This window comes from Mirounga leonina, unplaced genomic scaffold (assembly GCF_011800145.1).
Source record: "Mirounga leonina isolate KUSES-001 unplaced genomic scaffold, KU_Mleo_1.0 Mir_200, whole genome shotgun sequence".
Classification (NCBI taxonomy): Eukaryota; Metazoa; Chordata; class Mammalia; order Carnivora; family Phocidae; genus Mirounga; species Mirounga leonina.
In genome coordinates this window covers 6,354,278-6,375,094 of record NW_023270503.1, presented here as the reverse complement: position 1 = coordinate 6,375,094, position 20,817 = coordinate 6,354,278, and the positions used below count along the sequence as shown (strand labels likewise).

Here is a 20,817-nt window from a genome sequence, read left to right as displayed (position 1 = left end):
CTGAGACTGGGCTCTGAGCAGGCCACTCCCTGGCTTAAGATCCTTCTGCTCTCTCTCCCCCCGCTAAGCCTCTTCACCTTTTGTTCCCTCCCCATGTCCTCCCCAGTCTCCCTCACCTGGCCTTCTCCTCCTCCTCCAGGCCTCAGTTGACTCCTCAAATGATCTGTGGGGGGATTACATACCGGTGACCCTCACACCTGCCTACACGCTAGAATCAACCGGGGGACTTTGGAAAAACCCTAGTGTCCAGCGCACCCCTTACCACCTGAATCCAACTCGCTGGGCTGGGGCCTATATCCGTGGGGTTTTCAACTACCCCCAGATTATTCAAATATGCAGCCAGGATCGAGAACCTCCCATTCTCACGTGCTGGAGGCACTCTGTGCCCTGAGGGTGAGGAGCAGAGCTCTTTCGCTCAGGGTCAAAGCTCCACACCTAGCCCTACAGCGTGTATCTATTAGGTGCTGATGAAACAATTGTTTCTGGCCAGGCTCTGCACTGCCTCACCAGCCCCACCTCCCAGCTGAAAGGGTGTGCTTTCTACCCGCCTCTCCCACATGTGGTTCCTGGGTCCTACAGTCCCCCAGGAGTCCTCTGCAATACCCCTTCCTCGGGGAAGCTGTCCCTGATCCCCAACTGACCTCAATTCCCTTGCCCCCACTCTTGCAGCGCCCCCCCCCCCGGACTTTCCCAAGTGCAGCTCATCACCTGGGGGTCAGCTGTGGCTCCCCTTTCCCCAGGAGGACATAAGCCTCTGCTGTCTTTTCTGTACATAAATTGGTTGGTTGAGTGATTTCAGACCCAGATATTTTTTACCTCTTCAGGAGACTTTGGCCTGGGCCCAGACCACTCTAAAAGGCTCTAAATGGGGGTACCTTGGAGGCTCAGCTGGTTGGGCATCTGCCTCCGGCTCAGGTCCTAATCTCCAGGTCCTGGGATTGAGCCCCATGTCGGGCTCCCTGCTTAGCGGAGAGTCTGCTTCTCCCTCTGCCTCTGCCCCTCCTCCTTGCTCGTGCTCTCTCTCTCAAATGAATAAATAAAATCTTAAAAAGAAAAAAATTTTTAAAAGGCTCTAAATGTGAGGACCTAGTGAGTTTGGGATCTGACAGCGAGCCCTTTGCAGGAACTGTGTGACCTCTAGGGGGCGCAGGGATGATGTCTGAAATACTCAGGAACGGTTCTCCAGGACAGCCTAGCAAGGAATGTACCTGTGTGGAGGGCACGACCTGTATACCCAGCAGTGCTTGCTTTCACCTTTCTCCAGAATAGCAAATAGAGTTGAATTGCATCCCCCTAAAAAGATGTGGATGTCCTAAGCCCTGGTACCTGTGAATGTAGCCTTATTAGGAAATAGGGTGTTTACAGATACAAGCAAGTCAAGATGAATGAGGTCATCCTGGGTCAGGGTGGAGCCTAATCCAATGTCTGGTGTCCTTATAGCAACTGTGAAATTTGGACAGAGATACACAGAGGGAAGGTGGCTGTGTGAAGGCAGATGCTCAAGGGGGCTAACAGCTTCTGGAAAGGCCAGTGGTTGCTTCTGGATGGCTAGGTAGGGTGGGGAAGGCAGAACCAGTCTCAAAAAAAAAGTAGTGGCAAACTAAGGAGTCTAATTCCGAAACTGGGTCGCAAGGCAGGAGCTCAGGAATTGGAGACACCTGCTTGGCAGCAGAAAGGTCCTGGAAAGGGTTGAGAATAGGGTCGCCAGATAAAAGGCAAGATGCCCAGTTAAATGTGAATTTCAGATATGCAATGAATAATTTTTAAGTATTGGATGGAACATATTTAAGCTGAAAAATTATCTGAAATTCACACTTAATTGGGAATCCTGTATTTTTATTCACAGGATCTGGCAACTCAAGTCGGGAAGGAAAAGGGCACATTAGGAAGATGGAGGGAACAGAGATCCAGGACAACAAACTCCCAGTTTGGGGAAGGGACTTGCCCATGAGCTCAGGAGGCCACGTAAATTCACCGAGTAGGGAGCTGCCTGCCGCCCAGGCAGACCCACCACACAAGGGCCTGTGTGGGGACGTGGAGGGACCTGGTCCTGCTTGTCCTGAGGGTCTGGGCCAACAGGGAGAGCAGACTCCTCTCCAGGTGCTGGGCCGGGGCCACCTGTGAATCCCTTCCCCACACCTGGAATCCCATAGTAAGAGGAAGGGGCAGAGGGCAGAAAGCTGGGCATTTGGGCCACTCAACCTGGAGCTACGTCGATGCTCCTGGGCTTAGCAGGACTCGTGCTGTCAGGTTGGTCTGAAACCAAATTTGAGGGGAGGACTTGAGCCCGTGACCCAGGGGAGTCACAGTGGTGGACATGGAGGAAGATGTCCCTGGAGCCCCATTAGAGTGACCAGGGCAACCTGAAGACCCCCGGGAGGTCCTTGCTGGGAAAGGGGACTTGGTTGCGGCAAAGACAAGGTTTTTGAACATCATAGCCCTGGGGATGGACATGGTGGTGTTACAGGGGCTTTTGGGATCCACATCTCCTCTCCTAGGGACAGCGGGCCAAAACGAGGGTCTGTGGGGTGACCCCCTGCTCTGCCCTGCACCTGGAGGACAGCACCAGCCACCCTGGTATGCTGGGTGGGGCCTCTATTCCTGAAGAAGACGGTCTGTCCCCAGGAGCCCTGGAACCAGGTCTCCCTCTTCCACCCTCCCTCCCCCAACCACAGAAACTCACCATCAAGTCAGGCAAGAAAAGCAAACTATTTATTTACACCTTGGTCTGTACATTAGAGTTCCTGAAGGAGCCTGCCTCTGAGAGCCTGCTCCTTTTTGGCTAGAAGCAGGTAGGGGGCGGAGAGCTCAAGGCCCTGGGACATAGCCTTGGGCCTCCCCCCTCCCCTTCCCCCGGAGCCTGGGGGTGGAGGTCTCAGCCCAGCCCTGAAGCTAAGCCTGCTTCCAGTTGGAGGCTCCTGGGGTGGGACTCAAGGAGAATCCCAGAGTCAAAGCCATCTAACAAACCCTAGGGCATGAGGCCATACGTGCAGCTTATCCAATCTGGGCCCCTGGGGTCCCAGCCAAGAAAGCGGTAAGGGCTGGGATGAAGGGAGCCGGCAGGCCGCGCGTGAGTCCTCAACAAGGCCAGTCTAGCCCGCAGCTGGGGAATTAATGGCACTCGGGTCTGAGCACCTTGGGCAAAGGAGGAAGAGCTCGGCAGTTGTTATGTTAATGACGGGCCGGGGCAGCCGCCAGAAGCCTCCTCTTTCTGGCCACTTGGAGTCCAAGGCTGTTAGAGACACCAGACGGCAGTGGTCCTGAAGGCAGCCCAATGCCAAGCACTGGGAGTCCCCCACTGCTGGAGCTTCCCCTGGGACCAGGGGAGCTGCTGCAGACCCATGACGTCCCTGCCCAGGCCAGGGCCCGCCGTGAGGAAGGGGCGCCCAGCTTTCTACAAATATTGACACCAATGCAGGGGAAGAGGTTTGTGGGAGAAGGTGCTTTACAGTTACCCTTTTCTGGTGTGCAAGGCTTCTAAACCAGCTGCAGGCTGCACGGAGGGGCTAAGAGGGTCCGAGCCCTCCAAGCTGAAGACCACGGTAAAAAGAGTTCTGTACAAAGTTACCAAATCTGCCAGGCCGAGCGAACAGAGCGGAGCCTCTCCACGTGGGTCGGCGTGCGGGGAGACCTGGCCTGGGAGCACACCGGCTGTGGTGGGGGCACGCGGACACCAAGTGGGACGCTATGTACACATTTACAGGGCTCGGGAAGGACCAGGGGAACAAGAGGATGTAGAAAAGGGGCGGTGGGGACATGGAAAGTCCTGTACAGCAGCGACAGGGAAGAAAAAAGGCACAAGGACGACGACCCCAAACCATGCAGACAAAACACAGCCTGTGCAGCACAGCAAAGCAGAGGGACCCAGCAGGAGGCGCAGCCCCCCCCCCCCCGCCCCGGCAGCAGCACTCATGTCCTGCGTGGGCAGCCCTGGCATGCCATTTTCAGTCACCCTCCTGCTGGTGGCTCGGGGCAGACAGCCCTCCCCCTACAGTCTCAGGAAGCGAGAAGGAGCCTACAAGATCGGAGTGATGTAAGCATCACACTTCACCGGAGTCTATGCTTTTAGAAACCTTTCCAGAAGGCACCCCATTTTCTCAGGTAGGCAGCAGAGAATGTGGCAGAAGGGCCTTAGAGCTGTTCTGCCACACGGCTGGGCAGGCCCAGAAGGTCCCTAAGGTCAGTGAGTCAAGGGAAGGAACTTGCTTGAAGTCACCTGGGGATATGTGGCCCCTCAACAGGCAGGGGGGGACTAGCCTGAAGCATCGCCGTAGAGGGGCTGCCCAAGTCCCGAAGGAGGCATGACCGGGGAGGGGGCCAGCACTGAAGTCTTCAACCTAAAATCCTCCTTAGCGCTTTCATAGAGTTGCTATGGATCTGCCAGGCAAATGGTCATTTCCTTGGCATGGTGACCATCCCCAAACTTCCCTGCTTTTAGATTTAAATTTGCTAATGCATTAAACACACATAGCCACAGAGCACAAAAAGTGGGCTTAATTCTTCCGTGAGCCACCAGGCCTCACTGGCCCCTGCAGGTTTCTGCCGGTTACGAAGTCCCTCCTTGGAACCAAAGCGCCTTCACGGTGCCCTCCTGACCACTATACCTGACGGGCTCAGGAACCAGACTTGCCAGCAGATGAGAGCCCGGAGCCTCCAGAACATGGGCTGGGATGCTGGTTTGACTACTAACAGTGGAAGAGCTGGGGTGACACTCCTCCACCCAGCCTGAAAACGGATCAGAGGCCAGTGTCCCCTCCTGCTCAGCTGTGTGAGTCGAAGACTATTTCTGGGGCTGCTTCAGGGGGGACAGCCCCTTCCGGACCCGTGACTCCAGAATGGGCCTGTGCGTGACCCCATGGGCACCAGGCGGAGACTTGCCCACTCAGGTTTGCTAACCCCCAGGCTGGAGAGAACAGCTTGGTACACCAGTTCCTGAAGGCATCTGGCCTCCCATCCCTGGGGTGAGGGATCTGCTCACTTCTCACCATCCATCAAAGCCACCGACACCCCCACTGTTAAGGTAGCACCTGGATTAACAAACCCGACAGCCATTTCCACCCGTTTTCTCCATCCCTGACTAGGAACCTTCTAGTCTCAACCTTGGGCCACACATCAGCATGGCCTGGGGAACTCTTTAAACATCTGGATGCCTGGGCCACACCCACACCAATTACACTGGAATCTTGGGGTGGGGCAGCGGTGTGGTTCAGCTCAGTCAGCAGAATTTCGAAAATCTCCCCGGGGTTATTCCGATGCACAGCCCAAGTCGAAAACCACTGTTTCGGGTCCAAGTGCCTTGGGAGGTTCTCGAGCTCTGTGTTTGTAATAAGTGAGAAATAAAGTCAAAATAAAGGCATTTCCCTCTGACAATTCTCAAAGAATGTACAAACTTAAAATAATTTGTCTAACTTGGCCAATTCAAAGTTTAAAATATACATTTTTTTTTTTTACTAGAACTTTATAAAGCTCACTCACTGATTCTGCAAATTTTGTTGGCTTCCCGTTGAATGTAAGGATAGCCAAGTGCCGTGTAAAATGTGGGTCTGTTGTAGGACCCCCTCCGAGTGCCCCCGAAACACTGCTCAACTTTGGAAGAGTTACTACTAATCCCTACTAGGTGGAGTTGCCAGGTTTAGCAATAACAAACAAAAAACAAAACGCACCTGGGCACCCAGTTAAGTTACAATCACCTGGGGGAGTTCTTTAAACATTCCAGTAGCTGGGCCACACCCCACGGCAACGAAATCGGATCCTCTGGGGATTCGGCCCAGGTATCAGAATTTTTAAAATCTCTCCGTTTGAGATGTGTCCCAAGTATTGCCTGGAACATAACTTCCACTAGTTGTGTTTTGTTTGCCTGAAAGGCACACCGCGCTGGTCCTCATGTGTACTACCTAAGCAGGTCCAGCACCCAGAGAGAAGAGGGGAACTCTCAATCAGACAACACACAAAGGAGGGGGAAGCCCAGGAAGGGGGCGGGGTCTGCCCCACTTGCTCCCAGAGTCAGTACCGCTCTGGAACCCTCGCTGGGGTCCACGGGGCTGGGACCCTGGCCGCATGTGCCTCCCGAAGGCTAGCTTTCACACATGGAAGAGCAGTTAAAAACACGACATGATCTTGAAAAGCCAACTAGAATGACAGCCTAGGTTTTTTTAAGACGATTTTGGCTGAAGAAGGTTGGATTGAACCTGAGGCCTGGGTGACATGGAGTTTAGTCTCGTTTTAAAGTCAGCCCTCTTCCAGAGACCTCCATGCACAGCACCAGATCCCTGGGGGCCTTTCAGACGAGGCCGCTCCTGTTGCGCCCCCTTCAGGAAGGGGGCAGAAACATTGCAAGTCCACCGCTGTCCACCCCTTTTCAACAAAGCAGAAATTCCCTTCCACATAGTGACTGTGTAACCCAGGCCTCTGGGGCCTTCTCTGGAATTCCGTATCAATGCAGCTAAAGAGCACAGAAAGTTTTACACACAAAATGCTCACTCCTAGGGCGAGTCCCCCACGGACCAGGACCTTGATCTGGCTGGCCTCCGAAGGACTCCTTCCAACGTAAAATCCAGACCAAAGCCAAGTCATGATGCATTTTCTTTCCCTCAATTCGGGGCCACTGCCGCCTTTTAGCAAATGCTCAAGAGACCCACTCCTCCTGCCTTCTTTCTACTGCCGCTGCCGCTTCTCAGACCCCCGGAGGAGCCCGAGGACACCAGCATCCTAGGGGCTGGAGAGACTCTCAGAAGACGGACCCCTTGCCCTAGTCTTCCTGGGGTGGCCGACCCCAAAGTCCTGGATCGGACCAACGCAGCCCCATTATCTGCGGCATGAAACAAATCTCACACATGAACTTAAAGAGAAATCACACGATCCAACAGCAGCAGAAGGTGACTGGCATGGAGTGAAGACCAGTCCTGGTCACAGCCCTGCCCTTGTGAACAGGGAACGTGCATCCCCAAGCCCCCAAGCCCCTCTTCACCCTCTACAGCCCTCTCTTCCCAGCAAACACCCCTCCAGCCCCTCCCCAACATGCCCAAACTTTCCTTTTTACACCAGAATTGAAGACAAGAAGAAACTGCAGGGGAAAAGATTAAGACCGTACATGTTCAAATATACTTGGATTAAGGAAACGAATCACAAGCCATGTACCACTGAGATAAACTGGAAGGCTCAAAGTACCCTATCTACTCCCAGCTGCCTAGAACAAAAGATCACATTAAAAGTCCAGAGTGTGCATTTCCACCACGTGCCACTGAGGATGGAAAACTAAGGTTTCCCTACAACGTCCCCAACTGTGTCTCTCACCGGCACACCGTGCCTGGCTGAGAGCAGAATGCAAGAGTGTTTCTAACAGTTGGAACCCGGGGCCCTCGACACCCAGCTGAGCTAAGCCCAGAGCTCAGAATCCCCAGGCCGTGTGGAGACTGGGAGCTGGGCAGCAAGGCCCACTCCTTGCCCGCCGATGCCATGGAAACAGTCCCTCCGTGTTTTTCTTCTCTTCTGGTAAAATGCAGCCAGAGGGAAGGAAACGAACAGGGGTGTGAGCATGCTCCTCCCTGAAAAGCAGGTCTTTGGATGCCCAATGCCAACACGTACTTTAGACACCCCTGGCCCCCAGCTCCCCCCGTCTCCTTCTTTTGAATCTCTTCATTGTACCCCCAAGTTAAATGCTGCTTATTTTTCATGGTCTTAAAAATAAAACAGAAAGAGGTAGGTAAGCAAGGATGGGGAAGTGTACAGAGAACTCTAAAATACCAAGAACTCTTAGAATGAAGGTCGCCCCACATTAGCTCCTCTGCAAGCCTGAGTCCTTTGGACACACAGTGCCCAAGGATAGCGGGGGGCTGCCAGCCGGGGAGGGGCTCTGGGAGGGCCCCTTCATCTTTTCAGAGCCTGAGCACCTAGGCTTCAAAGGTGGCCACAGAGGTTGGGGAGGATGCAGCTGTTGGGCATTTGAACTCCTGGAAAAGATCAGAAATTGGCTCCCACTCCCAGAGGGAACAGGGGTGGGGTGAAAGAGCCTGTCTCACTAGAGCGTGTTTTAATCCTTCTCCCCAGAGGTAGAATCATTTTTGTCTGGTGTCTGAAACACCACCTTCCAGTTCTTGTTATTACAGTAACTCCTGATCGCAGACCTTGCCCCTCCCACCTCCAGGACCATCTGCCCTTGCAAAGGGGCCACGGAGTGCGTGCACAGGGACGGTACAGATGTCACCCAGGGCCACTGCCCCACACTCACGCCTTGCTGCGTGCATGGATTCCTCCACATACACACCAGTACACACGACATGGTGGCCAGAGATACATTTACAGTGTGTGTGTGCGTGTGTGTGTGTGCGCGCGCGTGTGTGTGTGTGTGTGTGTGAGGCCCGGCTTGGGCCGCATCCTCAAGCGGGGTCTGCCCCTTGGTCCCAGGGCCCGGGGTCTGAGGGTCCCCAAGGCCGCTCTGCAGCCATCCTTTGTCTCAGTGTTTGATCTCAAGGATGGAGGGGTTGTGGTCCAGGATGGCAAGGATTATCTTGTCCATGTACTGCCTCAGCCGGAAGTTGATCTCCTCCTGCTCCTTCAGGGCTTCCATGAGCTGGAGGGAATGGGAGACATGGGTCAGAGGCCGGGCCCGGGCTCTGGTGCAGAGGGAGCCCAGATTCCCAGCTTGCGGTGAGCCGGTGCCCAACGAGCTAGGGGCTCAGGAGACCCCGGGCAAGGCAGACCTTGCCTCAGGAGACCCCCAGGCAAGGCAGGACTAACCTCGGCATTCGGATGCCAGAAGCAAGCTACAGCAGCTCTGGGAGGGCCCCTTCTCACACCTAAGGAGTGAGAGCCATGCACGTGCCCAGGCCCCGCCCCCCAGGGATTCGGATTCAGCTGGTCTGTGGAGGGACCCAAGTAGGAGCAATTACTTGGTATAGGCTGAGAACACTGGCCAAAGACATTTATGATCAAGAATGACATCCAAAGTCCTCGGGCCCTAAGACTCCTGAGGTTTCTAGCCGTTTCCTCTACCTGAAATGGCCCCCTCGCCACCCCAGCTCTGCCCCCAAACCCCCCCCCACCCCGTGCGGGTCCATTCCTGACATGTCCTTTAGGAGGAAATGCTGGCTCTGCCACCAGGCTGGAGCCCCTTGAGACGAGGGGTCAGCTCTTAGCTCTGTGTCCCAAGCACAGGATAAGGGATTCAGGGACTTCTTAATGATTGACGTTAATATATAACCAGGACATTTTGGAGGCCTGATTTTTTATAACCACACCCTGGTGGGGCAGAAAGAATGGACTTTGGTTCTGGAGACCTGGGTCCTTCGCTCCCCACAAGTTGGGTGATCTTGTGTCCTAGTTTCCCAATCTGTAACATGGAAGCGTCCAGAAAGCCTTCCAATTGTCAGAAGATATACTACAAGCAGGTGCTCAAGAAAGGCTAGGGTCCTCCCCCTCTTGGCTTGAGGGAGAGGAGTTCTAGCCTCTCCTGTGCTACCTGTTGATGGAAGCATGTTGATCAACTGGCATGTTTCTGTCTTTTCCCAAACCCATGCTTCTCCCAGTGCATGGAGGAATCAGAACTGACGTAACTCCACCTATAGCCAGAATCCCTCACGGCTCTGGTCTGCTTTTCCTGCTCGGGGTGGCCTGGGCTTCTCGTCACAGCACATGGGAATGGGACAGGACAGAGGAAGGGCCGAGGCTCCAAAGTGAGAACGAATGGGCATGTTACCTCATCGCGAGAGGCTGTGTCTATTTCTGCAGCCAGAGACTGGGCTTTGGTCTGGGTAGCAAAGAGGTTCTTTGCTTCATAGAGGCTGAGGCTCAAGATCTGTCCATTCAAGTCATCATTCTGATCCCGCAGCTTATGATTCTCCTGTGGAGTAGGACAAGGGCAACATCAGCTCCCAGAAATGTTCAGAACCCACCAGAACCCATTTCTTGGCATTCACGGTCTCCTGACTCCCACCAGTACCCTCCTCTCGTGTGTGTCATGGCCAGCTCAAGATGCCCATAGATGATGTGGCCTCTGCCAGGCTTAGGGGGGAGGTCTGGATGTTGGGAGGTCATGGGGTCCTGAGGAGGAGTTACAGGCCTGCTCAGGGGAACTAAGTTTCTAGATAGGGGCAGGGCTCCTGGGGGTGGGTGAGCCAGAAGAGGAGCTCCTGAGGCCCCACATGGGGACACGGCCCACTGGGTGGCTCCTTTTCCAACACCGGCCCTCCATGAAGAGTGATGCTCTGGGGTCTCTGGGCTGGCAGGCTGGATCTAGGCTCCTCCTGCAGCTAGGTTCAGGAATCCTGCTCCAGGACAACTCTTTCCAGGGGCATCTTTGCTTCCGAGTACAGGGGGCCCCACGGTGCCCTGCCCAGACCTCATGGACCAGCACCATGTGCTAGTGTTTGCCTCAAGTCTCCTAACTAACTGCTCACACCTGGGACTTTGGACGTCCCATCATGAATGCGGAAGGGCTGGGGTTTTAGGATTGCTGGGGGATGCTGGTGAAGCTGACTCAGGAGTGTAATTTATAGAGCAGTTTCCCCCGCCCCCAGGGTCAGGCTAGGCTGAGTGGGGGCTTCACTCACCAGCACTCCCTCGCTTGGTCTCTGCCCCTCCTGATCCAACCTCCCCCAACTGGTCTTCGACCATGGGATTGTTCCTGGGAACCATTTAAAATGGAACCCTGGGCTCAGGGTCTGCTTCTGGGAGAACCCAACACAGCAAGGCACCAGTCTGCAACTGGGTAGAGTCTCATTCTCCATCCCATCATCAAGGACAGCAGAGTGGTGTCTATTTCCTTGTAGGGACTCCAAGGAAAGCCCCTGGGGTTTGCATCAGATGCAGCCTAGAGGGAAGCCGCCTCCCCGAGCAGTGAGGTGGGGCCGAGCAGCCCCGCCAGTCAGGGAAGGCGCTGTTACAGCTCTTGGCCCCTCCGAGGAGACCCATCCGGTGGGGAGGGAGGCTGCAAGGGCCCACCTGCTTGAGCCGCTTGACCTCATGCTCCAGCTCCACCTCGCGGGCCCTGGCACTGAACTCGCCCAGGCTAGAGGACAAGCTGCGACCCCTGCCTGGCCGCTCGCAGTCCAGCTTGTACATCTGCAGGTGCTCCAGCTCCTTCCGCAAGTCCTCGATGAGCTGCGTGGGCAGAGGTGGGTTGGTGGTGGGAGCGGGGCTGCGGGAGCAAGCCCTGGTGCCCACCCCCTTCCCCCGCTTCCCCCCGCACGAGACCCACCTCCTGCGTCGCCTCCCGTTCCCTTTGGAACTCTAGGCGGTTCTGCCGCAGCTTGTCCATCATGCGCTTGTACAGGTCTGTCTCATCCTTGAGCCGCAGGCTCGTGTCCTCCAGCCGGTCGGACATGCGCTGCCGCTCCTGAAGCGGGCAGTGGGGGGGACCCGGTCAGGGAGGAGCGTTCCCAGAGAGGCTCGCTATGCCCCGGGGACTCGGACAGGGCCCTGGGAGTCAGGGCTTAAAGAAACAGCCTGGTCCCTTAGGATTCTAGAAACACGGCTAAAAAATGTCAGGCCTCTGACGTCCTTCCCTGGTGCCGGATGAAACCTGAATCAGGTGCAGCCAAGCAGAAGTTAACCTCCTTCTCTCTTTTTTATTATTGTTTTCCCCCCATTATATAAGAAAATATATTCACTGCAAAAAAACAAAACAAAACAAAACAAAACCTCGGAAAATCAGAAATACAGAAAGACAAATTACTATTCATATTTTATTGCCTATTGTTGTTGTTAGAGCAATTCTATTAGAATTCCAGAAACTAGCAACTGAAGGCCTTTGTGGCCCACATTGCCTCTCTGGGGATTGAGCTCAAGATCCGAGTCTGACAGACGCCCAGACCTGCCGCTCACCTCGTCCAGCTTCTCCGTCTGTGCCTTGAGCCGGGTCACTGTTGTTCTGAGCTCTGCATTTTCCTCTTCTAGTTGCTGTACCCTGGGGAAAGGAGAAAGACAAAAATGTCAGCAACGGAGATGATCTTACAATAGATCGACAACTTGCAGCGATCCTCTGCTGCCTGCAAGAGGGAAGGTACCAGAAAGCAACAGAGGTAGAGCAAGAGAACAAGAGAGTATGAATAGTTATTCCAGATGATAATACAGCTTTAAGCTTCCTGTCATCCAAGGCGAAAAGGTAAAGACACTGAATGACCATCCTTATGTTGTTGTTGTTGTTTTTTTAAAGATTTTATTGATTTTTTTAACAGAGAGAGAGACAGCGAGAGAGGGAACACAAGCAGGGAGAGTGGGAGATGGAGAAGCAGGCTTCCCAGTGAGCAGGGACTCTATCCCAGGACCCCGGGATCATGACCTGAGCCGAAGGCACACGCCTAACGACTGAGCCACCCAGGCGCCCCATCCTTATGTTTTTGATAAAAGGAAACATTCATTTGTGAGTAAGAACATAGGATTCTTTTTGCACGCGTCCTTAGGAGGGATGTTTTTCTGCTCAACAGAGAGAAAGTTGTCCTGTGGCCGGCTGTGGCCAGACTTTCCTGTTAGAACTCACAGAGAGCAACGACAATATTTGCTTGTCTTTCTCCCCCCAGCATCGCCCCCCCAGGCTCTTCGCTCAGCTCGCCCAGTGGCCCCCTCTGACACATCCACAGGCCCTGGTTCTGACGGTCCCAATCCTCTATGTTAGTGTTCACAGGGGGCCGTGCTAACGGGATTCCCCAAGGAGACACAGCCCAGGTCCCCAGGTCATGGTAACTGACCCGAGGCCAGGGAAGGTGGGCAACCAGTGGCACCAGAACAGTGCAGGGTCACCTCTGCCACTGATTCCTACCAAACATTCCCTCTCCTTCGCACTTGTCACCTTGGGGCTCCCCAGGAGCACAGGGGCAGGTGTCCTCTCTGCCAGGGACCCCGGTGGTCTCCTGGGGGCCTCGCTGGCCTGGGTCATTAGAGAGGACCATAGCACCCTAACTCACCTGCCTTCATGGTCACTCTGGGGGGCAGGGAAGGAGGGATGACAGATGGGGAAATGGAGGCCCAGGAAAGGACACGGTAGGTCCAAAGTCATGGAGCTAAAGGGTGACCAACCCAGATTCCCAGGTCAATATTCCTCTCTCTGCCTGCCTCAGTTTCCAACAGCTATCACTGAGGTTCAGAAGCCCGAAGGAAACCGGGCCCTGCTCTTCATTTACCTTGGCCCCTGGGGCCCAGGGTCAGTGCACCCAAGCGTTCAGGGTCAGGGAGAATCTGACAGCAGGGGGAGCTCCAAGCCCAGACATCAGACCCAGCCCAGGACTGGGGCAAAACCATGTTTTTCCACCTGTTCTCTTGTTGACACATGTGTGTTGTTTCCAGTTGTACCTAGTATGAACAATGCTACTACGAAGGTTCTGTTATGTACTTCCTGGCAAACATGTCCAGGTGCTCAGGTATCAAGAGGAGAACTGTTAGAACAGGGGACTTTCCTTCAGGCTCCGTGTTCCAATCTACACAATGGGGATAGTGCCTGTCCCACAGGCCTGGATGAGGAGTGGAGGGTGCATCCGAGGGCAGAGGGCTCTGTGGAGAGGCCCTGTCTCGCGCGCTGGGCCATCCCTGGCCGAGGCCCACCTGGTATTGAGCAGCTCGATCTCCGTGTTCTTCTCTCTCTCCAGCTTGCTGTAGGCCTCACGGTGCCGCCGTGCCTCCTCCTCCAGGGCCTGCTCGGCCATGGTCTCCTGATCTTTCACCATCTCCTCCAGCTCGTGCACCCTGAGGAGAGGGGCGCATACTCCGGTCCAGGGTCGGCTCTCGTGGCCGCTGTCTTCCCACCTCAACCTTGGCTGCGACTCCGGGAGCCCCCGGCCCCAAGACCCTGGCTCAGTAACAGCCCTGCCGTGGAAAGTGGCGGCCTGTTTGCCAGGCCTGGGGGTCAGCAGCTTCACTGACATGCCTTTGGGACACCACAGCATGTAAGGGGAGGTGGACCGGCCAGGCTCACCACCCAGGGGAGCACCTGGCGGTTGGTCCAGAGGGGAGCAAGGCTGCACCGAGAAGGCGCATCCCCAGGCCAGGCACGGGGAAGGATAGCAGGCCTCACCCTGGCCGCATGGAGCAGCCCTCGGGCCTCCTCTTCTCTTTCTGCTCTCCTCCTTCCTGGCCACTGCCCTCTGACCAGCAATTCAGTGACTGGCCACCTTGATTCCAAAAATGAGTAAGTCCTTTGATAGTGGCCCTGAGCGTGCCAGACCCAGCAGCCTAGCTGGCAGAGCAGTCTAGCGCACATTTCACTGGCAGTAGTCCCTCCGGGAGGCTGACCTTCTGGGGTGTCCAAGAGAACCCATTTTTGGGCCCTGCAAGGTTGAGGACCAGACCCCGGCTGGGGATCAGTTTACCAAGTTTCATGCCATCCCGTGAGGACCACTACACTGTGCAAGCCCTACCTCGCTGCAATCATGGTCGGGAGCGGGGGCAGCGATGCCTGGACCCTTCCACAAGCAGCAGGTGCGAGCCCCTGACTCACACCAGTCTCTCCCTCTGCAGAGCCTGTCCCCAGATGGCGGGGGGAGGGGTCAGAGAAATAGGAAAGCGGATCCCAACTCCTGCCTTAGACCCACCCTGGGGCTGCAGACCTGGGAGTCAAGGTCAGGCTCCAACCCATTTCCGAGTCCCCAGAGATCAGTTCTGGGTGTCCTGCAGGGGTAGGCCCATGTAGCAAGGGGCTGATGCATCACAGCCTCTAGAGGGGAAGGACAAGATGTGCAGGTGACCTCCCCCAGCTTTTCTCAGGGGCCCTCACAACAGAGACCGCCATCCGTTCCTGAGTCAGCCGGGGCCCACCCAAGCCAGCCCCCTGGCCCCGACCTGTGCACCAGCTGCGTGTTCTCCTGCTTCAGCTTGCTCTTCAGGTCCCCATTGGTCAGGCTGTCATTCTCCAGTTCAGTCACCTTTTTTTCCAGGAAGCTCACCTGCAAGAGGGGAGCAGAAGTGGGGGTGGAGGAAACCTCTGAGTGCACAGGATGGAGAAGCAGAAACCGTGGGGCGGACGGCCAGCCCCCCAAGTGACTGCACGAAGGGTGGTGAGGGCGGGGGTGTTATGTGCCCACGCTACCAGGGCCGCCTACCCCCACCTCCTGCAGCAAGGACAGGCTCTCCGGGCCCCCAGGCCCCACCTTCTCCGTGATGTCGTTGTCACAGGAGTCAATGCTGTCCCGGAACAGATCCTCAGTGCTGCCGTCACTGCTACTGAAGTTGCTGCTATGCATGAGCTGCCTGCGGCGGGGGGAGGGGGGGCTGGAGCGAGCTGCAGAAGCAGCCCTCCGGGGGCTGGGGTCCAGAGCAGGCTATGGGCCGAGAGGGGGTACCCACTATGTTGGGGAGGGAGGCCAGAAACCCATCCAAGGAGGCGGTCCTCATCCAGTCAGGGGAGAAGAGTTGCCTGACCTGAACTCAGAGATCATCCAGCTGAGAGGCAGTTGGGCGTGACACCCCTCCAGACACCCCTCACGGCTCTGCCCTGCTGCCTCACCTCCCTTTTCAGGCCGGTCTTCTAGCCAGCAACTAGCCAGTGACCGGAGTGGGCACGTGAGCCCCCAACCACCTCCCTCCAGCTGCGTAACTGCCCCGTGAGGGTAGACCGGCTCCACAGGGCTGGCAGACGGTCCTCCTGAGGCCTCCCCGCAAGACTCAATCCCCTGTAGCAAACCGGCTCCTGCTGTACCTCTGGGGACCCTGGGAGAGGGCAGAGGGAAGGAGGCCCACCCAGACCGGGCAGGGCATGAGCGGCCAGCGGTGGGGGGGTGGTCTGCAAACAGAAAACACTTGCCGGGGAACGCTTGCTGGAGGCAAAACCCAGCTACCGCTCTCCAGAGGCCCCCATTCCCCACTCCCTGCCAGGCAGCAGTCAGGGTCTCCGCCAACGAGCTCTCCTGTCCCAGCCTGGGTGCTTGCTGGCTGCTCCCGGAACCCTGGGCGTGGACCTGGGCCAGTCGGCCGGAGAACCTGGATCCTGAGATCCAGAGTGGGATCCTGGAAATCCCGGGAAGTGAGCTGCGCAGGATGTAACCTGGAGCCAAGTGACCAGCTCCAACGGGGCACCCTGCTGCCCAATCTCTGTGAGTGGGAAACCCAAGAGGTGCTGGTCCAGCTGTTGGCCCCAGAGTGCAGGGAGGGCCACCAAGGGCCGTGAGATGGGCCGGGTCCCTCGGGGCATCACCGCTGTGCCCACCTGAAGCTGACACAGCGAGAGGTTGGGGCGAGACCAACTGCACCACCGCCAGAAGGGGCAAGGTGTAGGGGTGGGAGGAGTGTGACCCTTCTTTTTCAGAAGCAGACCTCTTCTGGCCGCTTGGCCTGCACTTCTGGGATGCTTCATTCCCCTCTGTGTGTTCAGGGGGCCACCCTGGCAGTAGGAGCATAATTAAGGGAGACAGCATTCAACCCCTCCTCCCAAGGGAGGCCTTACCGTCCAAAGGCTGTGCTAGAGATCTTCCGGTTAGGGCTAGAGAGAGAGATTCAGAGATTGAGAGAGAGAGAGAGAAAGGACAGTCATTGAACAGAGGGGGCTCCAGGCTACTTCTAACTCTGCAAGACTCCAAAGTGCAGTATGGGGCTCTGTCCCACCCCCTGCAGGGAATTCACTAATCAGCTTGGTCCCGAGTAGAAGCACCCTGATTTTCCTGTCGCAGAAAAATGCAAGCTCCCCAGGATCAATCCTACTCTGACAGTGCTCTCACACTTGCCAAGACAGAGTGGGGCCACCTCGCCTGCGGCTTCCCCCGCTGGGTCCCCCCACCCCACCCCACCCCACCCAGCCCTGGCCTCCCATCCCTCTGCTGGGTCCTGGGGCCCCACCTGTTGGCCTTCAGGTTTTTCAGTCGGGCTTCCAAGTCATTCAGCAGGTTGATTTTCTTGCAACACTGAGAGCAGTAAACATCCAGCAATTCACTGTTGTAGGTGTGCCGCATTTTCCTAGGAGTCTGCCCCGCACTGATTCAGGAGAGAAAGAAATCACCTCCTGCTCTCCGATCTGCTGCCTCACCTCATCCTGCTGAGCTTACTTTACTGGATCCCGCAATACTGGGGACCCTTGTGTTCTGTGCGTTTAGGGGCAGAGGAAGTAGAAATATAGCAAAAGATCTCCCCTCCCTCAATACTCTCAGAGAAGCCAATGAACGGTACCCATTTCATAGATACGGCAACTGAGAGCTAAGCAATGACTAGGTGTGTGGGTCACCTAGGACCTTTCAACACCAAGGTTCTACTAGGAAGCAAGACAACAAAGACCCCTGAGTCTGCAGCCTCCCAGGTGGGTTCATTCTGTTTCTTCCCTGAGATAGGAGGAGGGAGGAGGAATTCTAGACCCCCACCCGAGTGCAGAGGCAGCACCCCCAAACTCTGGGAGCAGAACCCATGTAGCTTAGGACTCTGCCCTCTGAACCCCCCTGGGACGAGGTTGGGTTGGTCTGGCCACTTCTCCTTATACCCCAAATGCCATTCCAGACCCCGGGGCCACCTGGAAGACACTGAAGATCCCAGGTCCGAGTAGACATTGGTCCTGGTCTCGTCTTCGGGGCAGGGGCTGCTGGGGGCACAGTCCACGTCGTCCCCCTCCCCATAGTCTTCAAACTGCTCCTCGTTGCTGATGAGCGAGGTGGTGGAGTGCGTGGAGAGGTCTGACGTGGTCATGGACGGAGTGTGGCCCAAGGACCTGGGCGTCAGAGAAGGTTGGCCGTTAACACAGCCCCGTCTGCAGCCCGTGCTGGGGAAACAGACCAGGCTTCCTGGAGGTCAGTCTGCGCCCCAGAGAGCAGAGGCCTGATCGAGTTTGTGCCTTCTGACCTGGTAAGTACACTTCGGCGACCTCATCCTAAGGGAACACATCTCACCACAGAAACGGTTTCTGCACAAGAGATGTCCAAGCCACTGCTTCCCTAGAGCACCAAAACACTGCTTACCGCCTAATAGCTTCCCTAAGTCACAATAAATTATAATTACTCATATAGCATATAAAATCATACATTCTACGTTGCTAATATTAGCACATTAAATGATTTACAGTTGCAAAATTATAATATGGATTAGGAAATTAAATTATCAAATTATGGATTATCTAATTGTTGAAAGGTTTGTAAACGATACTAGCAATAATATGGAAAGATCAGTAGGAATTAAAAGTTACATGTAAAAACTTAAGCCGGAGAAAGTAAAAGGTGTCTACAGAATAAGGAAAAGCAGGGCATGAAACTATTTCCATGGTCGCAGGGCTGGGGTCTGGGTGGTGGGATGAGGAGTAGCTCGGTTATTCCCCTCCATTCTCCCTTTCCTACCTTTTGCAAGTTCTGTTTAATTGGCTTGGACTCTAATAAGAAATGAGATTTTAAAATAAATAACCGTGAACTACCAGGTGAGGTGCTCCTCCCGGTTTACAGAGGGGACTTCTGGTCCAAAGAAGCCTCGCTGCAAAGAACGTGGGTCAGAGACCCTAGGCCTCTCTGGGATGACCCACCGTGTGGCCTGTGAGGGGCGTCAGGGGCTGGCTGAGCCCTGACCGCAACCTGAGAAGGAAGCACAGCTGGTCACCTGCCAAACAGACCTTCCCTTGAGTTGTTGTGAGGTCGTGTCTGCGTATCGTCTCTCATGAGGGATAGTTCTCTGACCTCCTAGGCCTCCACGCTCCACACTGGGCAACCCGACTCAGTGACGAGAAGCAGGGAACCGGTTAAGGTGGTAATTCTCCAACCGTGCCCTTGAGCCATCCTGGTCTCTATCTGAGAACCTCCACCCTGTTTTTTGTTTTTTTGAAACTCATTTCTCTGCCCTCAAGTTCCTTAGCGCCTTGGGTGGAATTCATTATACTCCTCAGCTCTTTCTCCTAGACATTTTACTAAAACTGCCCCCACCGCCCCACCCCGCTGGCTGCCTCCAGGTGATTGGTCCCAAAAAACAAGGTGAACGACCAAGTGGCAAATGGTTAGCCAAAAGGTCACCAGGTCTGTGGTCCCTGACCAGTTGTCCTTGGTGGCTGGTCATAGTACCCCTGACGGACTGCTCTCAGGACGCAAAATGGATGAACAACTCCAAAGACCCCCCCCGCCCCCCCCCGAACAGCCTGGCTCCCAGAGCCACTGGAGTCTGAGAAGCCCTGCACTGAGAAAATGTATATGAAATTGCCTTCTTCTTCTTCTTTTTTTTTGAAGGTCAGAAGTGATGAAGAATTGACAATTTCATATGGCTCGACTGATACTGGCACCCCTTCCCCTCCCCAAACCTCTGGGTTGGCCGTGGCCACCACTTTCTGATATGTGGAGCTCCAGGCAGCTTTAACTCACTTGTCCTCCGGCAGGAACAGGCCCCCAAGCCCTCCATCCTTCTCCTCGGCAACTGACCCCTCCAGACTCTGGGTGCTCTCCATGGGGCTGTCCATGTCTGACTCTGGGGGGCCCTCGGGTGGGGCCAGTGTCATAGCCTCCTCCTCGTCCTCAGGAAAGAAGCCGGGGACCCTGGGGAGGCGCTCGCCATCAGCAAAGGTCGGGCCTGACACCTCGCTGCCCTGGGAAAGACAGAGAGGGACAGAATGAGTGAGGCTGGCTCCCTGGGGCTCAGCACACCTCATCAGACTACAAGGACACCATCAGGGACAGGAACAGCAGACGGTGGGGGACAGGGAGGCCCAGACCCCAGGACCTTGAGAATAGGAATACCTGGCAGGTTATTTGTCTTGGACCTCTCCCAAAGGCTGCTTTGTGAGAGTCCAGTGAGGAGTCAGAACCCCCGGGGACAGCCATCCATGGAGAAGGGGCCGGCTACATTGCTCAGGGCACTTGGACAGCTCATCAGGGTCCCCATCACAGTCTGCACAAGCAGCTTTGTGACAGAGTTAAGGGCACAGCTGTAATGAATGGCCCCCAAGAACAGCGACCCCGACCTAGCAGATGGACGCAGCATGGAATCTGTCCCCCATGATTCCAGGCATGTCAACTGACCTCTGTGAACCACAGTTCTCTCCGCGGTAAATTGAGAATGACAATGGGATCTTATATAGGATCACTATGTCACTCGGGAGGACCTCAATGAATAAATTCTGGCCGCAAGACGTGGCGCGAGCCTGGGAGGGGCAGTCTGCCATGGCCCACCCCAGCCATGCTGGGGAGCGAGAACACTGGGTCCTTCGATTCTGAGCTTGGGGTTGGTCCCCAGTGCCCAGCACACGGCCCAGCCAAGGTCAGCAGCGCGAGACAAATACCTGCTGGAACCTTTTGCTAAAGTCATCTTGCATGTCAAGAGCTCTGGCTTTATTCGGAGTGTAGCCAGTCTGAGAGGCAGCTCTCCACAAACCACTTCTTAGGGCTGCCACCTCCAAGGACGCCCTGCTTCCACCTGCTCCCCTCTGAGACATCAAGCTACTCCCAAGGTTCTTGGGTGTGCTCCCCCACGAGGGCGGGCAGAACCCTCTGTGAGAGGCACTCCCCGCAGCCCCAGGACTGCGAGACGGGTAATAGAACAAAGGCTGGGCAGGGCCTCTAGGCACTCAGACAAGAACAGGATCAGGCACAGGCAAGGAAGGTGGTCAAAGACAGGCTTGGCTGGGCCCAGCGAGAAGGGCGCAGTCTCCCGCTGCTGGTGGGGGGCAGGCAGCCCTCCTGGCGGTCTCTCCCCACCAAGACTTCCTGGCCTAAGTATAGATGGCAAATAATGAGCCTGGCTCCTGCCTGTGCCCTGACTCGGGCTGAGCATCGCATGGACTAATAAAGTCGGCATCAGGCAGCCAGGGCCCCCTGACTGGGGAGGCCGAGGGGCTGTTTAATTAAAACCACCCCTAGTGTTCACACAGTCCTTTCCACCTTGATGTCACTCGTCCAATCCCACACAGCTCCCAGCCTCATCGGATCTTGGACCCTAAGTAAGGTCCCCTCA

At 55.7% G+C, this 20,817-nt stretch overlaps 1 protein-coding gene across 2 annotated transcripts in view; it reads right to left on the bottom strand.

Moving 5' to 3' along the window:
* Nucleotides 1-2,690: 2,690 nt before the first annotated feature.
* Nucleotides 2,691-20,817, bottom strand: part of RAB11FIP4 (RAB11 family interacting protein 4) — a 78,573-nt gene continuing 60,446 nt past the window's right edge. For both annotated transcript variants that reach the window (XM_035027769.1, XM_035027770.1), the window contains 12 exons: nucleotides 19,233-19,453; nucleotides 17,417-17,611; nucleotides 16,756-16,890; nucleotides 16,367-16,402; nucleotides 15,075-15,174; nucleotides 14,767-14,870; nucleotides 13,534-13,674; nucleotides 11,821-11,902; nucleotides 11,195-11,332; nucleotides 10,939-11,097; nucleotides 9,695-9,838; nucleotides 2,691-8,569 (listed from right to left, as the gene is read on the bottom strand). In XM_035027769.1, the coding sequence (XP_034883660.1) occupies nucleotides 8,453-8,569; nucleotides 9,695-9,838; nucleotides 10,939-11,097; nucleotides 11,195-11,332; nucleotides 11,821-11,902; nucleotides 13,534-13,674; nucleotides 14,767-14,870; nucleotides 15,075-15,174; nucleotides 16,367-16,402; nucleotides 16,756-16,890; nucleotides 17,417-17,611; nucleotides 19,233-19,453 (1,572 nt within the window). In that variant the 3' untranslated portion in view covers nucleotides 2,691-8,452. The remainder of the gene's footprint in view (nucleotides 8,570-9,694; nucleotides 9,839-10,938; nucleotides 11,098-11,194; nucleotides 11,333-11,820; nucleotides 11,903-13,533; nucleotides 13,675-14,766; nucleotides 14,871-15,074; nucleotides 15,175-16,366; nucleotides 16,403-16,755; nucleotides 16,891-17,416; nucleotides 17,612-19,232; nucleotides 19,454-20,817) is intronic.